The sequence below is a fragment of the Monodon monoceros genome, unplaced genomic scaffold (assembly GCF_005190385.1).
Source record: "Monodon monoceros isolate NGI ecotype Baffin Bay Population unplaced genomic scaffold, NGI_Narwhal_1 Super_Scaffold_11, whole genome shotgun sequence".
Lineage (NCBI taxonomy): Eukaryota > Metazoa > Chordata > Mammalia > Artiodactyla > Monodontidae > Monodon > Monodon monoceros.
Genome location: NW_021703767.1, coordinates 112,861,897 through 112,881,482, shown reverse-complemented (window position 1 = coordinate 112,881,482; position 19,586 = coordinate 112,861,897). Strand labels below are relative to the sequence as shown.

Below are 19,586 nucleotides of genomic sequence, written 5' to 3'. Positions count from 1 at the left end.
CATGAGCCATGATGAAGGGGGTTGAGAATGGGCGGACCACCAGATCACACCCCGAGCACCCGAATAGCACAGTCTCCTAACATCTAAATAGAAGGGGTCAGGGGCAGCAAGGCAGTTAGAAAAACAGGGCTGATGGCTTGGGACTGGTCTTGAAGCAGCATTTCTCTAAACCATCACCCTTTTTACTTATACTGGGTCTTGTTGGAAGGGGAAAGGTTGAGGAAAATTGAGAGAGGTTAAGCTCTCTGCTCCCCAGCCTCTCCCTGGCCAGTTGTTTGGGTTTCCATTAGGTACATGATTGGGACAATACCCACTGTAATGGCAGGCTAGTGTATTCCTCCTAGCTGGTGCATCCTGGCGCTGCCGCCAGTGTGGACCCCTCCTCCCTCCACCAGAGCTGAGACGGGCAGACCTCCCCATCTCACCTCTCTCCCTGCAAATTGGCCTCCAGAGAGGAGAGGCATTGCCCCAGGGTTGTGTGCTGTGTGAGTCACCAACCAAAGTGATCAACCTTGAATGCTTGTCAAGTGACATGAGGGCAGCTGCTCTGAAGGAGTAGACGGGACCTCCAGAGCACAAGACGTGTAAACTGTAAAGTGAGCACAGAGGGAAGGTACCCTCCTGTTCCGTGTCCACTCCCAGCTCTGCCCCAAAGGACCCAGCTTTCACAGCTTCTTGCCATTCTCTCCCACAGCATAATAAGCACTGATGTTCTGGGGGCTGAGGGTGTGTACGGACACCGGGAAAGGAGCCCCCAACCGTGGTGTTGTGTTTGCCGCCCTGCAGCCAGCAGGCGGCCCCAAGTCCCAGAGGGAATGTGAGACAGTGGCTGCCACCTGGGGTGGGAGGTCGGACACAGTGCGATGATTGTTTTCCCGGGGCCTCTGATCCCCACAGAGAACGTCCTGGCCATATCCCTCTTGGGAGTGTTACTCTCAGGCCATGTGTCGCAAACGTTTCATCTGAGAGAAGGGAAGGGGGCAGCTTAAGTGCTGTCCTCTGAGGGCCCAGGTTGCATCTTCTTGTATTTTTGTGTTCCACCCAGTTTGCGGGGGTCAGCAGTCCTCCCCTACTTCCCATCAGGAAGATTGTTAGTTTGCCTATTAGGTTGCCACTGAGGTTTCAGTTGCCGCTCTGAGTTATCTCTGTTTACAGAACAGAGAACAACCAGGGAGTTGTTTTCTAAAGAAGAAAGCTTCGTGTTAGAAGTTTTTCAAAACTCTGAGAAGAGAGAGAGGGATCCAGTGGGACTCTGGGGACTTCCAGGGCCTCAGGCCAGTTACCCTCGGCGGTGAAGTTCCTTGTGCTTTCCTGCTCACTCCTAGAGGAGCTGCTCTGAAGAAGCAGACGGGACCACGAGATGCTTCTGTATTTAACTGTTTCGTGAAGACTTCCAGAACTAGGCTCCACTAGCCCGTTACTGAAATAAGCATCCCCTTCATCACTAGACTGACTTGTAGTCTTCTAGAAATTCTCCAGATATATTTCCTGAATGAAGGTAGAGAGACTAACGTCTGGAAACGAAGGGAGTGTTCTGATGTCAGCCTGTGGGTTGCAGGTCACCATCAGAGCACGTTATTTCTCAGGTAGACAGACAGTTGTTTTTTTCTTGTAACTTGTTCCCAAAGAGAAAAAAGTATTTTTTAAAACCAGCACTTTCAAAACCTCTTGTATGGCGGCTGAGTACCGAGCAGCTGTGGTGAGGGGCCTGGCAGTGTGTTCTCTGTCATTCTCTGCCTCTTCCTGAGCGCTGTCTCGAGGGCAGCAGGTGGAGGATAGAGGAACGGTCAGTTCTAGGCTCACTTGTGGCCTTTGGTTAGCGGCAGATCAATTTCATGGGTAATTCAGGAAAAAAAAAATTGACTTGAGTCATGCTTTTGTGACAGACCAAAACCCAAGATGACAGTGATATCGCTGTAATCCCAGAATGTAATATAATTTCATAATTGGGAATTAGTGCTCGAAAACACTAAAAACTTAGAAGCAACAGCCCCAATGAGTCATTTTGCATCAAGTTTACTAGGAAGAATCATTTTTCACGATTCCTCAGTGGTCCCAGCAATTACGTCTGTTGAAAGTACTGTGTTTCTTCTTTCTTCCTCTTAGAAGTTTATACATTTTGACCAATAGGCATGGATAGTAAGAGTGTGCTTTAAATGACTTTAAAAAAGTGCATTGATACACTTTATCAATGCTCATTTAATGCACTATCATTTTAGGAAAATGATTCCAGCTCTGTTTTCTGGTACCTGTGGCAACAAATGTGTAGATATATCAGAAATAGTACTTGTTTGTATTAAAATATATTCCCCATGCCTTCCAACTCCTACCTGATGGAGCAGGCATTTTGCACTCTGGTGTGGATACGGAGTAACAATTTGTCCATTCTAGTCAACTGTCTTGACTACCCAGGCGAAGCAATTTCCCACCAGGTTAAACAACCTTCCAAAGCCTTCTTTCTGCTCCCCTTACTTCCTGGCCTGTATCCTTAGTACGTAGTTTGTAAACATTATCACAGAGGGTTTGGTACTTTAATTTGTGCATCTAAAAGGTTGGACAAAATTAACCATGTTTGCCCTTCAGTACATTAGATCTGCAGCTACGTTAGTTGTCTCTGTGTCTTTAGATTTTGCAAAAGGGAACTGAAATCCAGCAAATCGTATTAGAAGCCCATTCAAAAAGTGAACAAAAAAGCAAATGAAAACCACCCAGAACGACGTGGTGTATTTTTCACTTTGCGTTTTGTAGGCATAAGTCCCTTCCTTATAATTTGCAATTTTTTCTGAGAGGCGGTGGATTTTCACTTCAGAGGCAAACAGTATCATGACAAGACAGCCGCAGGAGCCTGCAAGAGAAAGAACAAACAGCATGTTGGGACAAATATTTCCTGATTGTAAGGGACAGGAAAGAGGGTTTGTGTGCAAACTAAAGAAAGCCGTTTCCCGTCAACCTCATTTGCATTCTTCTGCAAAAATATATTTCAAATTTTTAATCGCGAGCCTGGTTCTCCAACCGATGGCTGGTAGTGCCTGGGTTATGGCTCTGCGTGAGAAGACTTTCGGGGGTGGTGTGGGTAGAATCAAGCCGATCTTACAAAGACTGGGAGACTTTTCACTTTGCGTGAGGAGAAGGCTGAATTGCTGGGCACCTTAAAAGCACAGTGGTGGAGTCAGGCTATAAAGCAGCCACTGCTATGGTGTGGCTTGAAAAGAACAATTTCTCTGTACTTCACAGGTCATGCAGAAAAAATGGCAGTCATCCAGCCCCCTTGTGAAAGGGCTGAGGGTTTCCTTCAGAAGGCTTTCATGGCTTCTCCCCCTCCTCGGGCTCCCACCTGGCCACAGATGCCCAGATGTGTCCCTGAGCAAAGGCAACCATGGATAAGGTGTCAAGGCGGAGAGTATCTGTTCTCCTTGTTTGTAATAGAACTCAGGATTTTTACCTGGGCATGTGGCTGACTTGAATGAGGGCTAAATTGGTTGAGGGGGGCTGGGATGTAGGGGCCGGAAAGTTTCCTTGAAGTGTGCAGTATTAGGGGCCTGCGCTCTCTTTCCCCTGTCCTCCTTCCTGTAGCTGAAATATGGATGCAATGGCTGGAGCACCAGCAGACGTTTTGGACAAGGTGGCCTTAGAAATGGAAGCCATATATTATGGAAAAACAGGAAGGGAGGAATTTTGGATATCAGACATCGGGAGCCACCAGTGTCTTCAGTGGACTTTAACCTCTAGATTTTTGTGTGAGAGAATAATAAATATGTATTTTTTTAACCCATTATTATTTTATTTATTTATTTAATTATTTATTTTCAGCTGTGTTGGGTCTTCGTTGCTGCACGCGGGCTTTCTCTAGTTGGGCGAGTGGGAGCTACTCTTCGTTGCGGTGCGTGGGCTTCTCATTGCGGTGGTTTCTCTTGTTGCGGAGCACAGGCTCCAGGTGCGTGGGCTTCAGTAGTTGTGGCATGTGGGCTCAGTAGTTGTGGCTTGCGGGCTCTAGACCTCAGGCTCAGTAGTTGTGGTGCACGGGCTGAGTTGCTCCGCAGCATGTGGGATCTTCCCAGGCCAGGGCTCGAACCCGTGTCCCTTACATTGGCAGGCAGATTCTTAACCACTGCGCCACCAGGGAAGCCCTATTATTATTATTATTTTCCCCTTATTTATCACTCATTGGTAGCCTAATCTAATTTTAAGTGGTGTGGCTGTGACCTGGATGAGATCTCTGCAGGACAGGAGCATGTCATATTGAGTGGTGCCTGGAAACTCTAATAGTCCCCCTCCCATGAGGATGGAGAATAAGAGCCCCCCAGATGGGTGGATGGCACAGGGGCAGAAGCAGGTGGCAAGAGGGGCAGAGTCAGGGGCATCGAGGAGAGCCGGGGCTCCCAGGGCTCCCACAGCTACATCTGCACCCTAGGCCATCACAGTGGGGTGCTAGTTAACAGGAAACTTGCTGAGATGGTTTTCAGACTTTGATCAAACCAATTTGGGTTCAAACCCTGATTCCGCCAGTAGCTATGTGAAAGTAGTCAATTTTAACCTCCAAGCCTCCACTTCCTTGTCTATAAAATGTGGACAATAAAGATGATTCAAGATTAACACTTGGTATTAGAATTGGCACATAGAAGTGCTCACTAACTGGTAGCTGTTCCTCTGGTTTTTATGTATTTTTTCATCTTGCAAGTCTTCGTTCCACCACACGCCAAAAAACCCCTGAATCCATCAGATAGGCCACGCCAGAGAACGTACTGATACTATAGCGCCTCGTTCCTCCACATGCTCTCCCATTAGGTTTATGACTCCTTGAGGAGGGGTAAGTGCTTTTGCCTTCAATTACAGTTAATTCAAATGCCCTGGGAGCAGCAACATAGTGGCTTAAGTTCCCATTCATTAATTCACTCATTCATTTATTCTGTGAGACTTATTACGGGCCAAGCATGGGAATAGTGGTGGAGATTTCAACATTAAAGAAAATGCAGATGGTTTCTGCTGTAACAGAGAGTATAATCGGGCAGGGAACTCAGATAAAACAGTTGTAAACCAATTGCAGTGGGTGTCATAGTAAGGGAGGTGCAGGTAGCTATTACTGAGTAGGTGGGCAGCATCCTAGAAGGTCCTTTGGAAGTAGTTGTAGGAAAAGTTAGCAAAGGGAGGTTGGGCTGTGTGGGGAGAACGTTCCAGACATGAGGTGCTACCATGCAAATGATGTTCCCATTCCTTTTCCGAAGGCTGGGTTTGGGTTGGATAGATGGGGGTGGGGTTGGTTTGGGGGTGAGGAGGAAAGGTGAAATTCTATTTCTTCTGTGAGAATTTCACCAGGGACCGGCTCCCGCCACCATCATACATCCCCAAGTAATTAAGTGATATAATTTTCTTGAAACTTCACTTCCCACCAGCCTTGGAGAATATTCCTTTGTAAAAATTGTCAGCCTATTTTTGTATTCTGAGCTTAAAACCAGAGCTCTCCCCTGGCAATACTGTATTATTCCTTTATTGTTGGATCCAACAAAAAGGCTGAGATGCTGTTTTCTCTTTATCTTTTATTTGAAAATTGTGGAGAAAATGCCATTGCTTTTACCATAAGAACCTCTTTGTGTGAGGAGATGGTGAATTTCAGACAGAAGCGAAACACTGTATTTCCCTGGTGCTTGAAAGGAAAATTCAAGCTTGGTTTTCTTTTTCAAGTTGTTAAATATTTTAAAGGTACTGCTTTGTTAAGGAGAAAGCATCACACTGAGACTGCATTTCAAATTCTTAAAGTAAAAGTTGCTTGGGTATCTAAGACCCATAGCCCTTTGCTGGAGCTAATACTTCAAGCATGCAAGCTCCCCAAACACGATATAGTTGTTAAGAGGATGGTCTGAGATTCTGCTCTTGGAGTCTGGGGTTGTCCGTGAGGTCAACTTGGTCATTTCAGAGTCAGAGCATGGAAACCCAGCCTGAGTCTCTGCCAACCCCTCAGCGACGCTAGGACACACGGAGGGAAACAACTCAGTGTGAATTTAGGATATTTTTGCCTCTCTCTGTCCCTGGCTCTAAAGGAAATGTGGGACCACCAATACCTATTTATGGATTATGGACCAAAAGATACCCAAGAAGGGGCTTCCCTGGTGGCGCAGTGGTTGAGAGTCCGCCTGCCGATGCAGGGGACGTGGGTTCATGCCCCGGTCCGGGAAGACCCCACATGCCGCGGAGCGGCTGGGCCCGTGAGCCATGGCCGCTGAGCCTGCGCGTCCGGAGCCTGTGCTCCGCAACGGGAGAGGCCACAACAGTGAGAGACCCGCGTACCGCAAAAAAAAAAAAAAAAAAAAAAAAAAGATACCCAGGAAGAGTTTCTGTTTGTGGCCTGGCCGCTGGGGAGATGAAAAGAGGTGTGTAAGGGATGTGAGTGGTGGTGGGAACAGGGCTCAGCACGTTTTCCGGTCTGGCCCTTCGCTTCCAGCAAGGGGGCTCCTGCTATGGGTCCCGCATTTAGAGGGTCCTGCTCTCTCTCCTGTTGACACCCCTCCGCATGGGGTGAGGAATGCTTGATGTCAGTGGGATGGGGCCATCTGGAGTCCCTGACCACATGCCAGATGGTACCCCTGGGACCCAGGAATTTCCTCCGCAAACAGCCCTGAGCACACTTCCTGGGCTGGCACGAGCATCTTCCCTGGGTCCATTTACACAGGGGTGGATTTTGTGGCTTCTGCTGTACAGGCCTGAGGGTGGCCAAGGAACAGCTGTTTGGGGGGCATGGTCAGAGCTCGGATACGCGGTGGAGTGTTCACACAATTATGCTCGAGGCCCTTTACGGCGTGGATGGAACCAGCCACGGGAAGAGAGACGAATAGACAGGGCTCGGCCCTCCTCTCATCACCACCTCAGGTGCAGAATTCCCAGGGCTCAAGAAGTCTAAATCTGAATCTGGCCTCCAGGTCCAGGTCCTAGAGAGACGTGTGTCAAGGGTGAAGGATAAACATGTTTCACTGAATAGTCTATTAGCTTATAACTTTTAAACGATGAGACACGTGGTATGTGGGCTTTCATTCGTGCTCTTGCCCAAGGGTTAGGATCAAGCCTGCATGCTTCCTCCCAGTTACCCATGTCCCCCAAGAGCCCAAACTCAGCTGGGGCCATTTGGACAGATTTCCCCCTTGTCTGTCTATCTGACCAACACTGCTGCAGCTCATAAGAAAGGTTAAAGTTTACACCAGATTTAGGGAAACCTGATAAGCCTTGCTCAAGCTAGAATTTGGAATATAACCAGGCATACGAGGTTTTGCAGCCGGGTGTCTTACTCAAAGACGAGCCATTTTCCTTTCACGTGTTTGATTTCCCCACCATCTGGCTGGTACCGTAGTGGTTTTTTTTTTTTTTTTTCCCTTCTCCTTTTAATGACTTTGATTACTGAGTTAATTTCTGACCGAATAGGAGAGCTGAGTTATAGGGCTGTCACACCATGAATTATCAGTCAATTAACAAACATGTGTTATGTACTAGACACTACACACTCAGGGCTCTCCTCTGGCAGCCGAGACTACAGAATCGGTCACCTCTCCCCTCCAGTCCCTTACAATATAGGGAATGAAGCTCACAGCCAACAAGAAAGCTGCTTCTTTATCCCTCGGTGAGCCCCGAGAGTCACTATACTTTATGGGTGGGAAGATCCTGCCAGGGTCCATGGGAGTCTAGGGTACCATGGGTTTCAGTAGACATGTGTTCTCAAAGGTGAAAAACACCTCTGAAACTTTCTCCTATTATCACTAAGATTGCATCTGGGAAATAGTAAATTAGAATTTCTATTCCATTTAAAGTAATGGCCAAGATTTCCAGAAAGCTAACATGTCATCTTTAAACTCTCTTAGAGATGATGAGTGGAAGCAGGATTTGCCCCTCCCAAATATACCACTTCAACAGATTGATTATTTTGAATTAAAGTTACTTAAGAAACAACTAGTGCAAGAAGGACACTCTGACCTTCCTCTGTCTCCCTGAAATCAGGAAATAAATTTCCCATATGAAGCGTACCCTCCCTGCACCTGGAGGGTAGAAGGCATCCTTAACACCAGAGATAGGGAATTCAGGGCCGAGATGGCTGTATAAACAAACCTTGCTACTTCTTCACTAATTTACTACCCCAAGCCCAAACTACTTTGGTCAGTTTTTCACAAATTTATTGTTTCTTTGTCTGAAAGGTATAAACGCGGCTTGCTTGGGTCATTTCTTTGAGTCTCATATTTTATGAGCTCCTGTACGTATGAAACGAAATTTGTTCTTCCCCTGTTAACCTGTCTTATGTCAATTTAATTATGAGGCAGCCAAAGAACCTGGAAGGGAAGAGTGAAAACTTTTTCTCCCCTACAATGACAACTGTTAGAGGCATTCTATTTCCTCTACAGAATGATAAGTTGAAGATTTCCTTCTTTAAGGAGTCTTGAGAGATGATACATGGGGTTGAAAAAGCCACTTCAGGTGTAAGTGCTAATTTTCTATGAAATTATGTAATCTCACTAGAAAGTCAGTTATTATTGGTGAGATCTCCAGCAATGATTTCTTCCCCAAATGGAAGCTGCTCCAGTTCCAAACTGCTTTAGAGACCAATGGCTACCATCTAGACTAGTAAAGCAAGCTAATATCTAAGAGTAGATTTTGAGGTCATAATGGAGAGCAATTTGGTCATGTATTTCCAAAGAGCAGGTGAGGAGGAAGTTATAACACCAGCTGGGTTCAGCTTTTCCCCTTCTTCTGTGATATAATGTCTTCTGTAATGGAGAGTTGAAGAGCCCATATCTAACTTAAGTTTTACAGATGTCATGTTAGTGAGAAGAGTGATTCATGTAAAGATCTTTTTCTCATTTGAACTGATTTTCAGAAAAGGAGATTGTCATGTGTTACTAGAAAATATGTAGAGCTGCTTCTGTTTTATTCATTTACCAACAAACACTTATTGGATGCTGACTGAACTGTTCTGGGCACTGGGGATACAGCACTGAATAAAGCAGACAAAAATCCCTATCTTCATGGAGCTCTCAGTGGTAGACAGAGTGGAGAGAGAGGCTATAACAACATAAGTAATTCCATTCTGTAGTTTATCAGAGTGTGATGTGTACTAAGGAGAATAAAATAAAGCAGGGAAGGGGGATGGCCTGGGGAAGATGACACTTTAGTGCCTCTTGAAGAAGTCGGGGGTGAGAAGGTAGGTATTGGAGGGGAAGAGCATTTCAAGCTGAGGGAACAGAGAGTGCAAAGGGAACCAGGGGATTTGAGCAGAGAGAAGAAGAGAACGAGGCAGAGGGGAGTAAGAGGTGAGGTATGTGTGCGGGTTTCTAGGGTGGGCACAGCAAGTGCTGCTTTGGTGGTCGTAGCAAGGACTTGGGTTGTGACTCTAAATGAAACAGAGGGGAGACACTTGTGCATGTTCTGAACAGGACAGGAGTCTCTTTGCAGTTGTGACAGGACAAGATTGAGAATCTCCTTGCGCCAGATCATGCACGGCCGGGCCCCGTGCAAAGTGAGTTAAACAGTCCTTCTGTCGCGTCCTTGCCGTAAATGACCTGAATGCAATCCCGTCACTACGGTTCTGCCCCTTCAGATGCTGCCCTGTAACTCAAAACAAAATTCCTTGTCCGTTGACCATCACGGGCTGGCTAATATTACTTCTCTCCCTTCTGTGGCCTCCTTCCAAAGTTTATGCTGAGAAACTAGTCTTTTTGTTGCTGACTTTTCCTACCACCAATCCTATCCTTCCTCAGGCTCTGTGGCTTTAATGCCCAGGTGTCCCTGGATCTTTCTCAGGCTCTGAACAACAGCTCCTCCATAAGGACTGAAGTGGAACTAAGTTGCAGATGGTTTTTCACTAACAGTTGCAGAATAATATGCCCTAGACTTATTACAGAGGCCAGGGTATGATTAATACTGAGACTGATATGTGACGTGAAGCATCCTTCTATTCCTGTGCTGCTCTTTATTTTCCTGTCTTCTTGTTTTACGTATGACTGAGCTTATTTCTGTTCCATGCCACGGCTGTAATTTTCGTAATTAATTATGTCCACATTAGGAGTACCCCCTTTTTAAAGAAAGGCAGTTGTTTTCTTTGTTTGCCTTGCTTGGTGTAACTCAAACATGATGCTACATGTAAGACAAGGCATAATAAATACGCTTTGCAATAAGTCCACATTTCGGTGGTTTTCATCACCTCTAAAAGGCCTGAACCAATACATTTCATAGCATCCTGAGGGAATATTCCCTGAACTGTCTAGGATGTCCCACTAAGGATCCATGGCAAGTCTTCCACGTAACCTGCTCTCTTAGATGCATATGTGGGTTAGACTCTCTATCATCAATTGGGAACCTTCTCAAATGGAATGTGTAAAAGGCATATATCAGTGCTCCAGTGTGAAACTATGTGTCTAGTTGCTGCTATACTCAGCTCCTTCTATTTGGGCACCTGCTCTTTCTCCACCTCCTTAATTTGAGGGCCTCTCTCTCTCCTACTGTGTTATAAACCTTGAGGAAAGTGTTTTTCACCCTGTTTTCCCCATTCTGCCTTCCCCTGCCACCCTTCCCTCCCTCTCATTGACTCTCGCAGGTGGCCTCCCTTTCCCATACTTCATTGTTGATCTGCACTCTTTTTTTTTTTAACTTTTAATTGGAGTAGCGTTGATTTACAATGTCGTGTTTGTGTCTGGTGTACAGCAAAATGATTCAGTTATTTATATATATATGTATGTATGTATGTATATATATTCTTTTTCATATTCTTTTCCATTATGGTTTATTACAGGGTACTGACTATGGTTCCCTGTGCTCTACAGTAGGCCTTGCTGTTTATCTGTTTGTTTGTTTGTCTGTTTGTTTTTGTGGTACGCGGGCCTCTCAATCTTGTGGCCTCTCCCGTTGTGGAGCACAGGCTCCGGACGCGCAGGCTCAGCGGCCATGGCTCACGGGCCCAGCCACGGAAACCCGTGTCCCCTGCATCGGCAGGCGGACTCTCAACCACTGCGCCACCAGGGAAGCCCTGTTTATCTGTTTTATATCCAGTTGTCAGTATCTGCTAATCCCAGACTCCTAATTTATCCCTTCCCCACCCACTTCCCCCTTTGGTAACCATAAATTTGTTTTCTATTGTTGGCCTGTACTCTTGAAACATCCCCCTCTTGTAGCCTCTGGGACACCACGTCTCCTGATTTTCCTTCTTCCTCTCCAGACACACCTAGTCAGTGTCCTTTGCTGCCTCCTTCTCCTCTTTCTTCTCAACCCCAAAATTAACTGATGGTGTTATTCAGGGATTGGTCCTAGGCCAATTTTTCTCTATCTACATTCTCTTCCTAGATGATCTCACCCATGTTCATTGCTTTGAGTGATATCTATATCCTGACAACTCTTAAATTTATGTTTTTTGTCTAGACCTCTTCTCTGAGCTCCAGACTCATATATCTGACTGTCTACTTGAAATGTCCTCTTGAACATCTCATAGGATCTCAAACTTGACATGCCCTAAATGGAACACTTGATTTCTAATGCTAAGCTCCTCTCCCCACTTCTTTTTTGCCCTAAACTCTAAGCCTGTTCCTCCCCTGTCTTATTCAGCTGGGTTAATGCCACCACTGTCTACTAATTGCTTAAGCTACCTACAAAACATTTTGGATCTACTTTCAAAATGCTTTTAGAATACATTCATCTCTCTCCATCTCCAATGCAATAGCCTAGTCTTTCACCAGACATTTCTTAAAGGGGAAATCAGTTGGACTTCCCTGGTGGTGCAGTGGTTAAGAATCCGCCTGCCAGTGCAGGGGACACGGGTTCAAGCCCTGGTCCGGGAAGATCCCACATGCCAGGGAGCAACGAAGCCCATGTGCCATAACTACTGAGCTTGCGCTCTAGAGCCTGAGAGCCACAACTACTGAGCCCATGTGCCACAACTACTGAAACCCACGCGCCTAGAGCCCGTGCTCCACAACAAGAGAAGCCACAGCAATGAGAAGCCCGTGCACCACAACGAAGAGTAGACCCCGTTCGCCGCAAGTAGAGAAAGCCCACGCGCAGTAACGAAGACCCAATGCAGCCAAAAATAAATAAATTTATAAAAAATTAAAAGGTAAATCAGCTATCAGACAGCTTCTTAAGGACTTTCAGAAGTGTCTCATTGCAATTAGAATCCATTCTGAAAGACTTGCCGTGGCTTTTGAGGTCTGACGTTAACTGACGTCAACTGATCTAATTTTTTTTTTTTTTTTTTTTTGGCCATTTTCCCCTCACTGCCTGTTCTCTAGCCACATGGGCCTTCTTTCAGTGTCTACAACAAGCTGGCCTCTTTCCCTAGCATCCTCATGTGTGTTTTTTCCTCTCCTTGGGAAGTTCTCTGAGGATCCTTAGCTCTTTTGTATCTTTAGAACTCAGCTACCTGGAGTAGCCTTTGCCGACCACCGTATCAAGACCCGATCTTCCCTTCCCTTCATTCTGTATCATGACAGCCTGTTCATCACCATTACTGTGATCTTTAATTCCCTATGTAAACTTCTGTTGACTCTCCCACTAGATTTTAGCCTCCACGAAGGCAGGACTGTGTGCCTGATGGGTTGTGGTAACACCAGTACCTCTCATAATGGCTGCTACGTGGTGGCACTCAGTCATCGTTTGTTGAATAAATGAAATGAGTGCACCTGTATCAGTGGTTCTTGACACTGGTCACACATTAGAATTATTACCTACGAAACCTTAAAAAAAAAAGAAAAAAGACCAGTGCCCAGTCTCCACCCCCAGAGACTCCAATTTGTGATGTGGGACCAGCATCAGTATTTTTGGAACTTACTTCTGGTGATTCTAATGCATGGTCCGGGAAGAGAATCACTGTCCAAAATGAACCATGGGAGATCATTAAGATATTACTAAAATCCTAACTCAGGGAAAGACTTCTCAGGCCTGGGTTATGATTGACAAGATGAGAAAGAGCAAATTAACTGACTTGGGTGGGTTTCATGGAACAATGATAGTGGGAAGAAAAGTTACATGAAGAAGGCTGAGGAATGTGAACCAGACCGAAGGCTGTGAGAAGTGGAAGAGGCACTTTTCTGGTCCAGGAGGGCAACAGGATATTGGGCTGCAAGGACAAGCAGGCTGTGGTGACAAACCGTTGCTGACCTCATCCAGAAGTTGGCGCCCTTTTTCCTTTTCTCCCACTGAGGTCTGGCTTGCAGTGCATCAGGGAACTCAAGGAGATGCCCACAGCATTGTTACTCTAGGCAGCATGCAAGGTCCCAGACAGACAAGCCGGAAGAGCTCCTTTCCCTTCTCTTCCCCCCCAAGGAGGATGCCAAGCCTGGGGGTCTCATCCAGCAGGGAGGTAGACAGCTGAAGAAAGAGCCCTGGTGTGACATCAGCACAAGGAAAGGTGACATCTTGGGGAACCCAGGGCTGAGTAGGAGGAGAAGAAGAAAAGGGAGGAAGGAGTTTTTCTCTGCTGGCTATGAGGGAGGCCACCAGGGTAGAGAAACAGGGGGGGAAACTCAGCAGAAGAGAGCTGCCCCAGGGGAAGGAGGTCTCTAGTGAAAGGTGACTCCCACGGGCATTAAGGGACCCCCCCCCCCAATACAGGCTCTGGCCTCTGAGTGTGTGATTCATTGCCTCACATTCCGAGTGTTTGTGATAAGGGCCGTGAAATCCCCACCTTTCCACGAGTGGAGTTTAAAGCTGGGGTCTCTGTGAATATTACAACCTTCGATAAACTTTCCCAAGCCTTCAGGGGCTTATGGGTACTATACGTAGATCAAAGGGAATGAAGTAGTTAGTCTGTGATTCAAGAGTGACCTGTTACCTCTAGAGGTCACAAACTGTCAGTCCATCTGACCTTCAAACACGTTTCGTTGTCAGGCACAGATTTTTAAAAATTGTTGAAAATTCTGGTTTTTAAAAATAATAATTTTTTTTAAATTGTTGAAAATTCTGGTTTTTAAAAATAAGAATTCTTATTTTAAAAATAAGAATGTTAGGGCTTCCCTGGTGGCGCAGTGGTTGAGAGTCCGCCTGCCGATGCAGGGCACACGGGTTCGTGCCCCGGTCCAGGAAGATCCCACATGCCGTGGAGCGGCTGGGCCCGTGAACCATGGCCGCTGAGCCTGCGTGTCCGGAGCCTGTGCTCCGCAGCGGGAGAGGCCACAACAGTGAGAGGCCCGCGTACCGCAAAAAAAAAAAAAAAAAAAGAATTTTATCTGTTTAAAAAAAAACAGATAATCTGGAAACACTAGGCCTTTATCCCCTGTAAGACGCAGATCTGGAGCTGGCTCCGTCTTTCCTTTCTCCCTCTCTCTTCCTTCCCTCGTCCACAAACCTTTATTGAGCACCTGCTTTTGCAACAAGTTCAAGGATAAATACAGTACAGTGTGAGCCCAGGGCCTGTGTTCCCGCATATATTTCTGTGCTCAGGTTTTCTCTGCACTAGACTTGGCCAAAAGCCGAGATAAGATCTGGGACTTGGATTAAAGTCTGCATTCTCTGAGTCATCCTGCTTTTCAAATACCGTTAGTTTGGTCGTCCCTTAGAACGGTCAGATAATTTGTCTTCCAAATGGGCTGTTCTCAGTTTCATTCAGAAGCCAGAGTGTGAGATGGCTGTGCCACTTAATAAGCTGTTGTGTCTTGGCATCAAACCAGCTCTTTTCTTTTCTGTGCTTTGTGATGCTGGGTGCAGACTCCCCCCACTCTGGTTCTGCCTTGTCACCTGCCCCAGTCCTACCAACAGGGAGGATACCAGGGCAGGGGAGGAAGGTCTGGCTGGCCTTGCCACGGGGTAGCACTTCTCTGGGCCTCAGCTGAGGAGTTCCCAAGCCCTTTCCACATTGCCAGAGCTGCCTGCTGGTGTCACATGACAGTGCCATCTCCTCTGTGTACAGTGCCACCTCCTCAGAGGTCTGAGACCCAGTGCCCCGAGGCCTCTCCTTAAGCCTCTAGGTTCTGGTAACACTAAACACTTCCCTGGGTTCCCCAGCCCTAGGGCTGGCCACTGCTTTGCGACATTGCCATCTCTGAGTTACCTCAGTGTCTCCTTGTTTTTCAGTCCTCCAACGTCTATTTAATCAACTCCCTATAGCCCTGGTTCTCAAACCTGAACTTGCATCAGAATTACCTGCAGGGCTTGGTAAAGCACAGATGGCTGGGCCCTACTCGAGTTTCTGATTCAGGCGGTCTGGGGTGAAGCTGGAGAATTTGCTTTTCTATTAAGATCCCAGGTGATGCAGATGCTCTGGTCTGGGGACTCCACTTGAAGAGCCACGGCTGAACATTATATTCCCTCTGTTAAAATAGGGTGTATCCTGTTGTCTAGTTGGTTCCTGGTTGCTTCAAGGGCCTTCACTAAAACGGCACACCACCCAGATCCTCCAGTTTGGTTTGCTGTCGTGGGTGGGGTGAAGTAATCCCAATACCCACTTCTAACCTGACCTTCCCTTGAGATTGAACCACTACCTCTGTCTGTCTGTGTGCACCCTGTACTCGCGTTCTAGCTCCTCTGCCCTGATTGCAAAGCTCTTGGCCTTCCTTTACATTATTCTGTTCCATCTCTTTGGATCTTGTCCCACCGCCTCTGCAGGCCTACTCTGCTAATTCCATCCCATTCGCATTCTGTGCTGTTTAAGTGACCGGCTTAACATCTCCTTCTGGGCTTGCTTTCGCAAGTCAGTGAATACGTACTGAATCGTTTACTGTGTGCAGAGGCCCATGCTGGATGCTTTCCCTAGCGATCCAAAGATGAGAAGGACTTAGACACTGTCGTCATAGGGTAATCATTTCTGCACAATTGAAACTGTATTATTTGCTTGTGAAAAATATGGAGAAAATATTAGCAGAACCTCCGCTAGAGAGAGAACTATTTTGGTTGGGTAAATAATTTGAATAGCAAGATGTAGATGGCGGAAGACCCCAAGAGGTTGAGACAGGCTGAGACCTGGGCCCCTTTGTCTCCTCGAACGAAAGAATACAAAGAAACTACAAGGGACTAAAAATCACTGCACGCATGTGCACGTGGGGCAAATTATGAACAGTAAGATACAAAGAGGTCAAAGCGCAGCTGCCACTTCTGAGTTGCGGGGAGCAAAAGCGGGGTACTGCGCAGGATCCCTGCGCACAGCACCACCAAGGGGGTGAGCAGACCACCCGTCACCCCTCCAGCCTGACCCACCGATCTGCTCCCAGCCTCACCCCATTTAAGGAAGCGGCTCCCCCACCTCAGCGAGCAAGCTAGGGTACCTGTTACTTGGTGTTACTCCCTTGTGCTTCAGCACAAGTCCCAGTAAAGCCTTGCCTGAATTTCGCATTTCACCAGTTTCTATTGAACCCAGGTTGGTAACAAAGGGTGCTCAAGTGATCATGAATAGAGGCTCATATACTGCTTTCTAAGACAAGGGAGCACCCGTTAACTACAAGGCTTTGTTTGATAGAGAGGGAGCTATGCGAGTTTGTGGCTGGAGTTGAATTGTGCAGGGAGAAGGGAGTGGTGTCAAGAGAGGGAAGGGGCCTGGTGGCCTGGGGGCTGGGGGCTGGCAGCCAAAGGGCAGCTGCAGAGAAGCAGAGAGTCTGATATGGATCTTCAATACACTGTTTGCTGGTGTGAGTTATATTCTCTCTCATCTCTCCATGAAATCACTAATACAATTACTTGCTTCCTGGGGATATGACAAAGCATTGAGTCTTTTTTGCAAGTTTGGAGTGGGGTGAAATCAGAGACCTCCCACTGAAGGATGGTGCATATGAGTTATGTAGACACTTTCAATTTTCTCATCTCTTTCTCTTTCTTGTAAATATATCCTAAGCACCCTGTGGCACTGACTGGGTTTTATATTGTTTCCCATCAGCCCTAGTTACTGAGTAGGACGTGTTTATTAATGAACTAATTTTGGGGTTTAGAGTTTTCTCCTTGCCCAGATACACCTACTTAGGCTACACAAAGACCCTATAGGCCTGAATATGGCAACTCATGTGTGGGTGGAACACTGGCTCTTTACTCTTTTTTCATGGCTTTTATTTATTCTTCTGGTTAGGAATAAATAAATGCACATTACTGAATGTTTGGAAATAGTAAAAAGTATGAGAAAAAATGAAAATCACCCGTAATTTTACTGCTCAGAGATAACTACTACCAACAGAATACACTCTCTTTCTCTCTCTCTCTCTGTGTGTGTGTATATATATATATATACATATATATATGTATTTATGTATATATATGTAGGCTATATATATGGAGAGTCTATATACAATATATGTATATATTCTCCATATTTATATATAAAATCAAATTAGGTTCATGTTTATAACATCTTATATACGGCTTTTTTCACTTTTTGATACAAGCACTTGTTCTTTTGATTTCATCTTCTTCAAAAATATAGTTCAATGCCATCTAGTCAAATAGATCACCATAATGAATTTATTGAATTCCCTATTGTTGGATAATTATAGTTATCGCCACTCTTTGCTCTCATAGATAGTGCCACCGTGGACATCCACGTATATGTACTGTAACTTTACATTTGGGTAGCTCTGTCTTTTGCACATTGAAAAGCGCATTTGTCTTCAGAGGTAGAATTCTGTACTCACCGGAAATGAAGCTCAAGAGATACAACCCCAGTGGACCATGCAGGGTTTCAAAGGGCTTGCCGAAAGCATTGTACATGAAGAAGGCCGTCCCCACCAGGGTTAAAACGATAAGGATCGTGGAGAAAAGAATGACATTGACGTGGATACTCACTGGGGTGGCTTTGAGCAAATCTGGGAAAACTGAAGATAAAACAAAGATTAGAGGAAATTTCATCAGCGGTCATCTGCAAGTGTAATTTTAAAAAATTAAATCCCTCTTTTTTTTAACTTCAAAAATCACTAAAATCCTTCAGATGAATACATTCTCACTTACCAATTTACAAGGGATTTACAAAAAGGTTTAAACATGGGATTATTTTATAGAACTCACCAGTAAAAACTAGCAAAGGGGGAGATTTGAGGGAATTTTTTTTTTTTTTTTTTGCCCTCGCTCATATGTAATTACTTAAATAAACAAGTGCTGGCTTTATAATCAAAATCTATACATTTTGATGACCAAACTTTTAATGACATTCCTCATTAGTCTTTAAAAAAAAAAGGTCTATCTTGTAATGACATTTTCAGAACTGGGGGAGTTCAAACATCAGGAGGTTTCTATATTTCCTTTGCTACAAAAACAAAAATTGTTTCTTGTCCACACCAAGATTAAAGAATGGGGTATTTTCAGTCAACTTCAATATTTTGATGTAGCACAAGCTGTGGGAAAATAATTTCTGGTGATACAAGAAATATTTTCCATTTAGAAAACATGCCAAATCTATTTCTAGATTTTGTGTTCAGGGCAAGTTTTTCTTGTTTGCAGAGGAAATGAAATACTTTATAAATGTAGGATTTCTCTTATCTGGTGGGTCATCAGCATGCTTAGCATCAGTGCATCTGGAAAAGCCAAACTGGAGAAGTTCAGTTTAGTCCATTTTAGTTTCCCAGACTTTATTTATTGAGCACCTACTGTGTGCCAGACACTGTTCTAGGCGCTGGAAATGGAGCCATAAAATAAGATGGACAAGGTCCCTGTTGTCTTATGGAGTTTACATAACCTAATGGGAGTTGATAGACAAATAACAGGTAAACAAATGAATGTGACAGTTGATTGCCAAAGAAGGCCACCATCAATTCCTTTCCTCCGTTTACATACGTGTCACTTCTGCTTTAAGAGGTAGAGTTTATTCCTCAATCCCCTTGAACCTGGGCTGGCTTATGACTGCTTTGACCATTTGAATATGGCAGCAGAAATACATTGTGCCACTTTCAGGCCTGGCTTGTAAGAGGACCAACCATTTCCACTTCTTTCCTCTTGGAGACTTGAGCTGCCATGCAGGAAGTCCAGTTCTCTGCTGGAAAAGGAGGCCACCCAGAGGAGCACCGGGGCACCAGACAAGGGAGGGAAGAACCTTAGACATCCAGCCCAGAAAAGCCTCCAGATGACTCCAACCCCAGCTGCTGTTTAACTGCAACAGGGAAAGTCCCAATCAAGAACTGCCCAGCTGAACTGGTAAATTTCTGTTTCAAGCCCCTGAGTTTTGAGCGGCTATTACCCACTGATAACAAGACACTTTCAGATTGTGATAATGCTGTGGAGAAAGAAAACAGGGTGATGGGATTTTGAGTGACCGGATGAGTGGATGGGGGTGGTCAGGAAGGTGACACCTGAGCTGACACCTGACTGTTGAGAAGGAAGTGCCTGTATAAAGGTCTGGGGCAGAGCGTTTCAAGGAAGGGAACACAGCTGAGACAGCAGTGTGCCGGTGTGGGCCACGGTTCCTGGTGAATGAGGTGGAGGAAGTGGGTTTCTGTAGGCTGGGATCAGATTCTTGGCACCTGCTAGATCCTGGTCTGTTGACCATGGTGGCGGGGGTGGGGGGGGGGCGGTCTGCCTTTAGGCTAAATTCATTTGGAAGCCACTAGAGGTTTTTTTTTTTTTAACATCTTTATTGGAGTATAATTGCTTTACAATTGTGTGTTAGTTTCTGCTTTATAACAAAGTGAATCAGTTATACATACACATATGTTCCCGTATCTCTT

At 45.6% G+C, this 19,586-nt stretch overlaps 1 protein-coding gene across 1 annotated transcript in view; it reads right to left on the bottom strand.

Annotated features, from left to right (window-relative positions):
• Positions 1 to 2,568: 2,568 nt before the first annotated feature.
• CLRN1 (clarin 1) overlaps positions 2,569 to 19,586 on the bottom strand; it is a 38,902-nt gene continuing 21,884 nt past the window's right edge. The window contains exons 2-3 of the mRNA XM_029215393.1: positions 17,565 to 17,744; positions 2,569 to 2,845 (exon numbers count right to left, since the gene is read on the bottom strand). Of these exons, the coding sequence (XP_029071226.1) occupies positions 2,580 to 2,845; positions 17,565 to 17,744 (446 nt within the window). The 3' untranslated portion in view covers positions 2,569 to 2,579. The remainder of the gene's footprint in view (positions 2,846 to 17,564; positions 17,745 to 19,586) is intronic.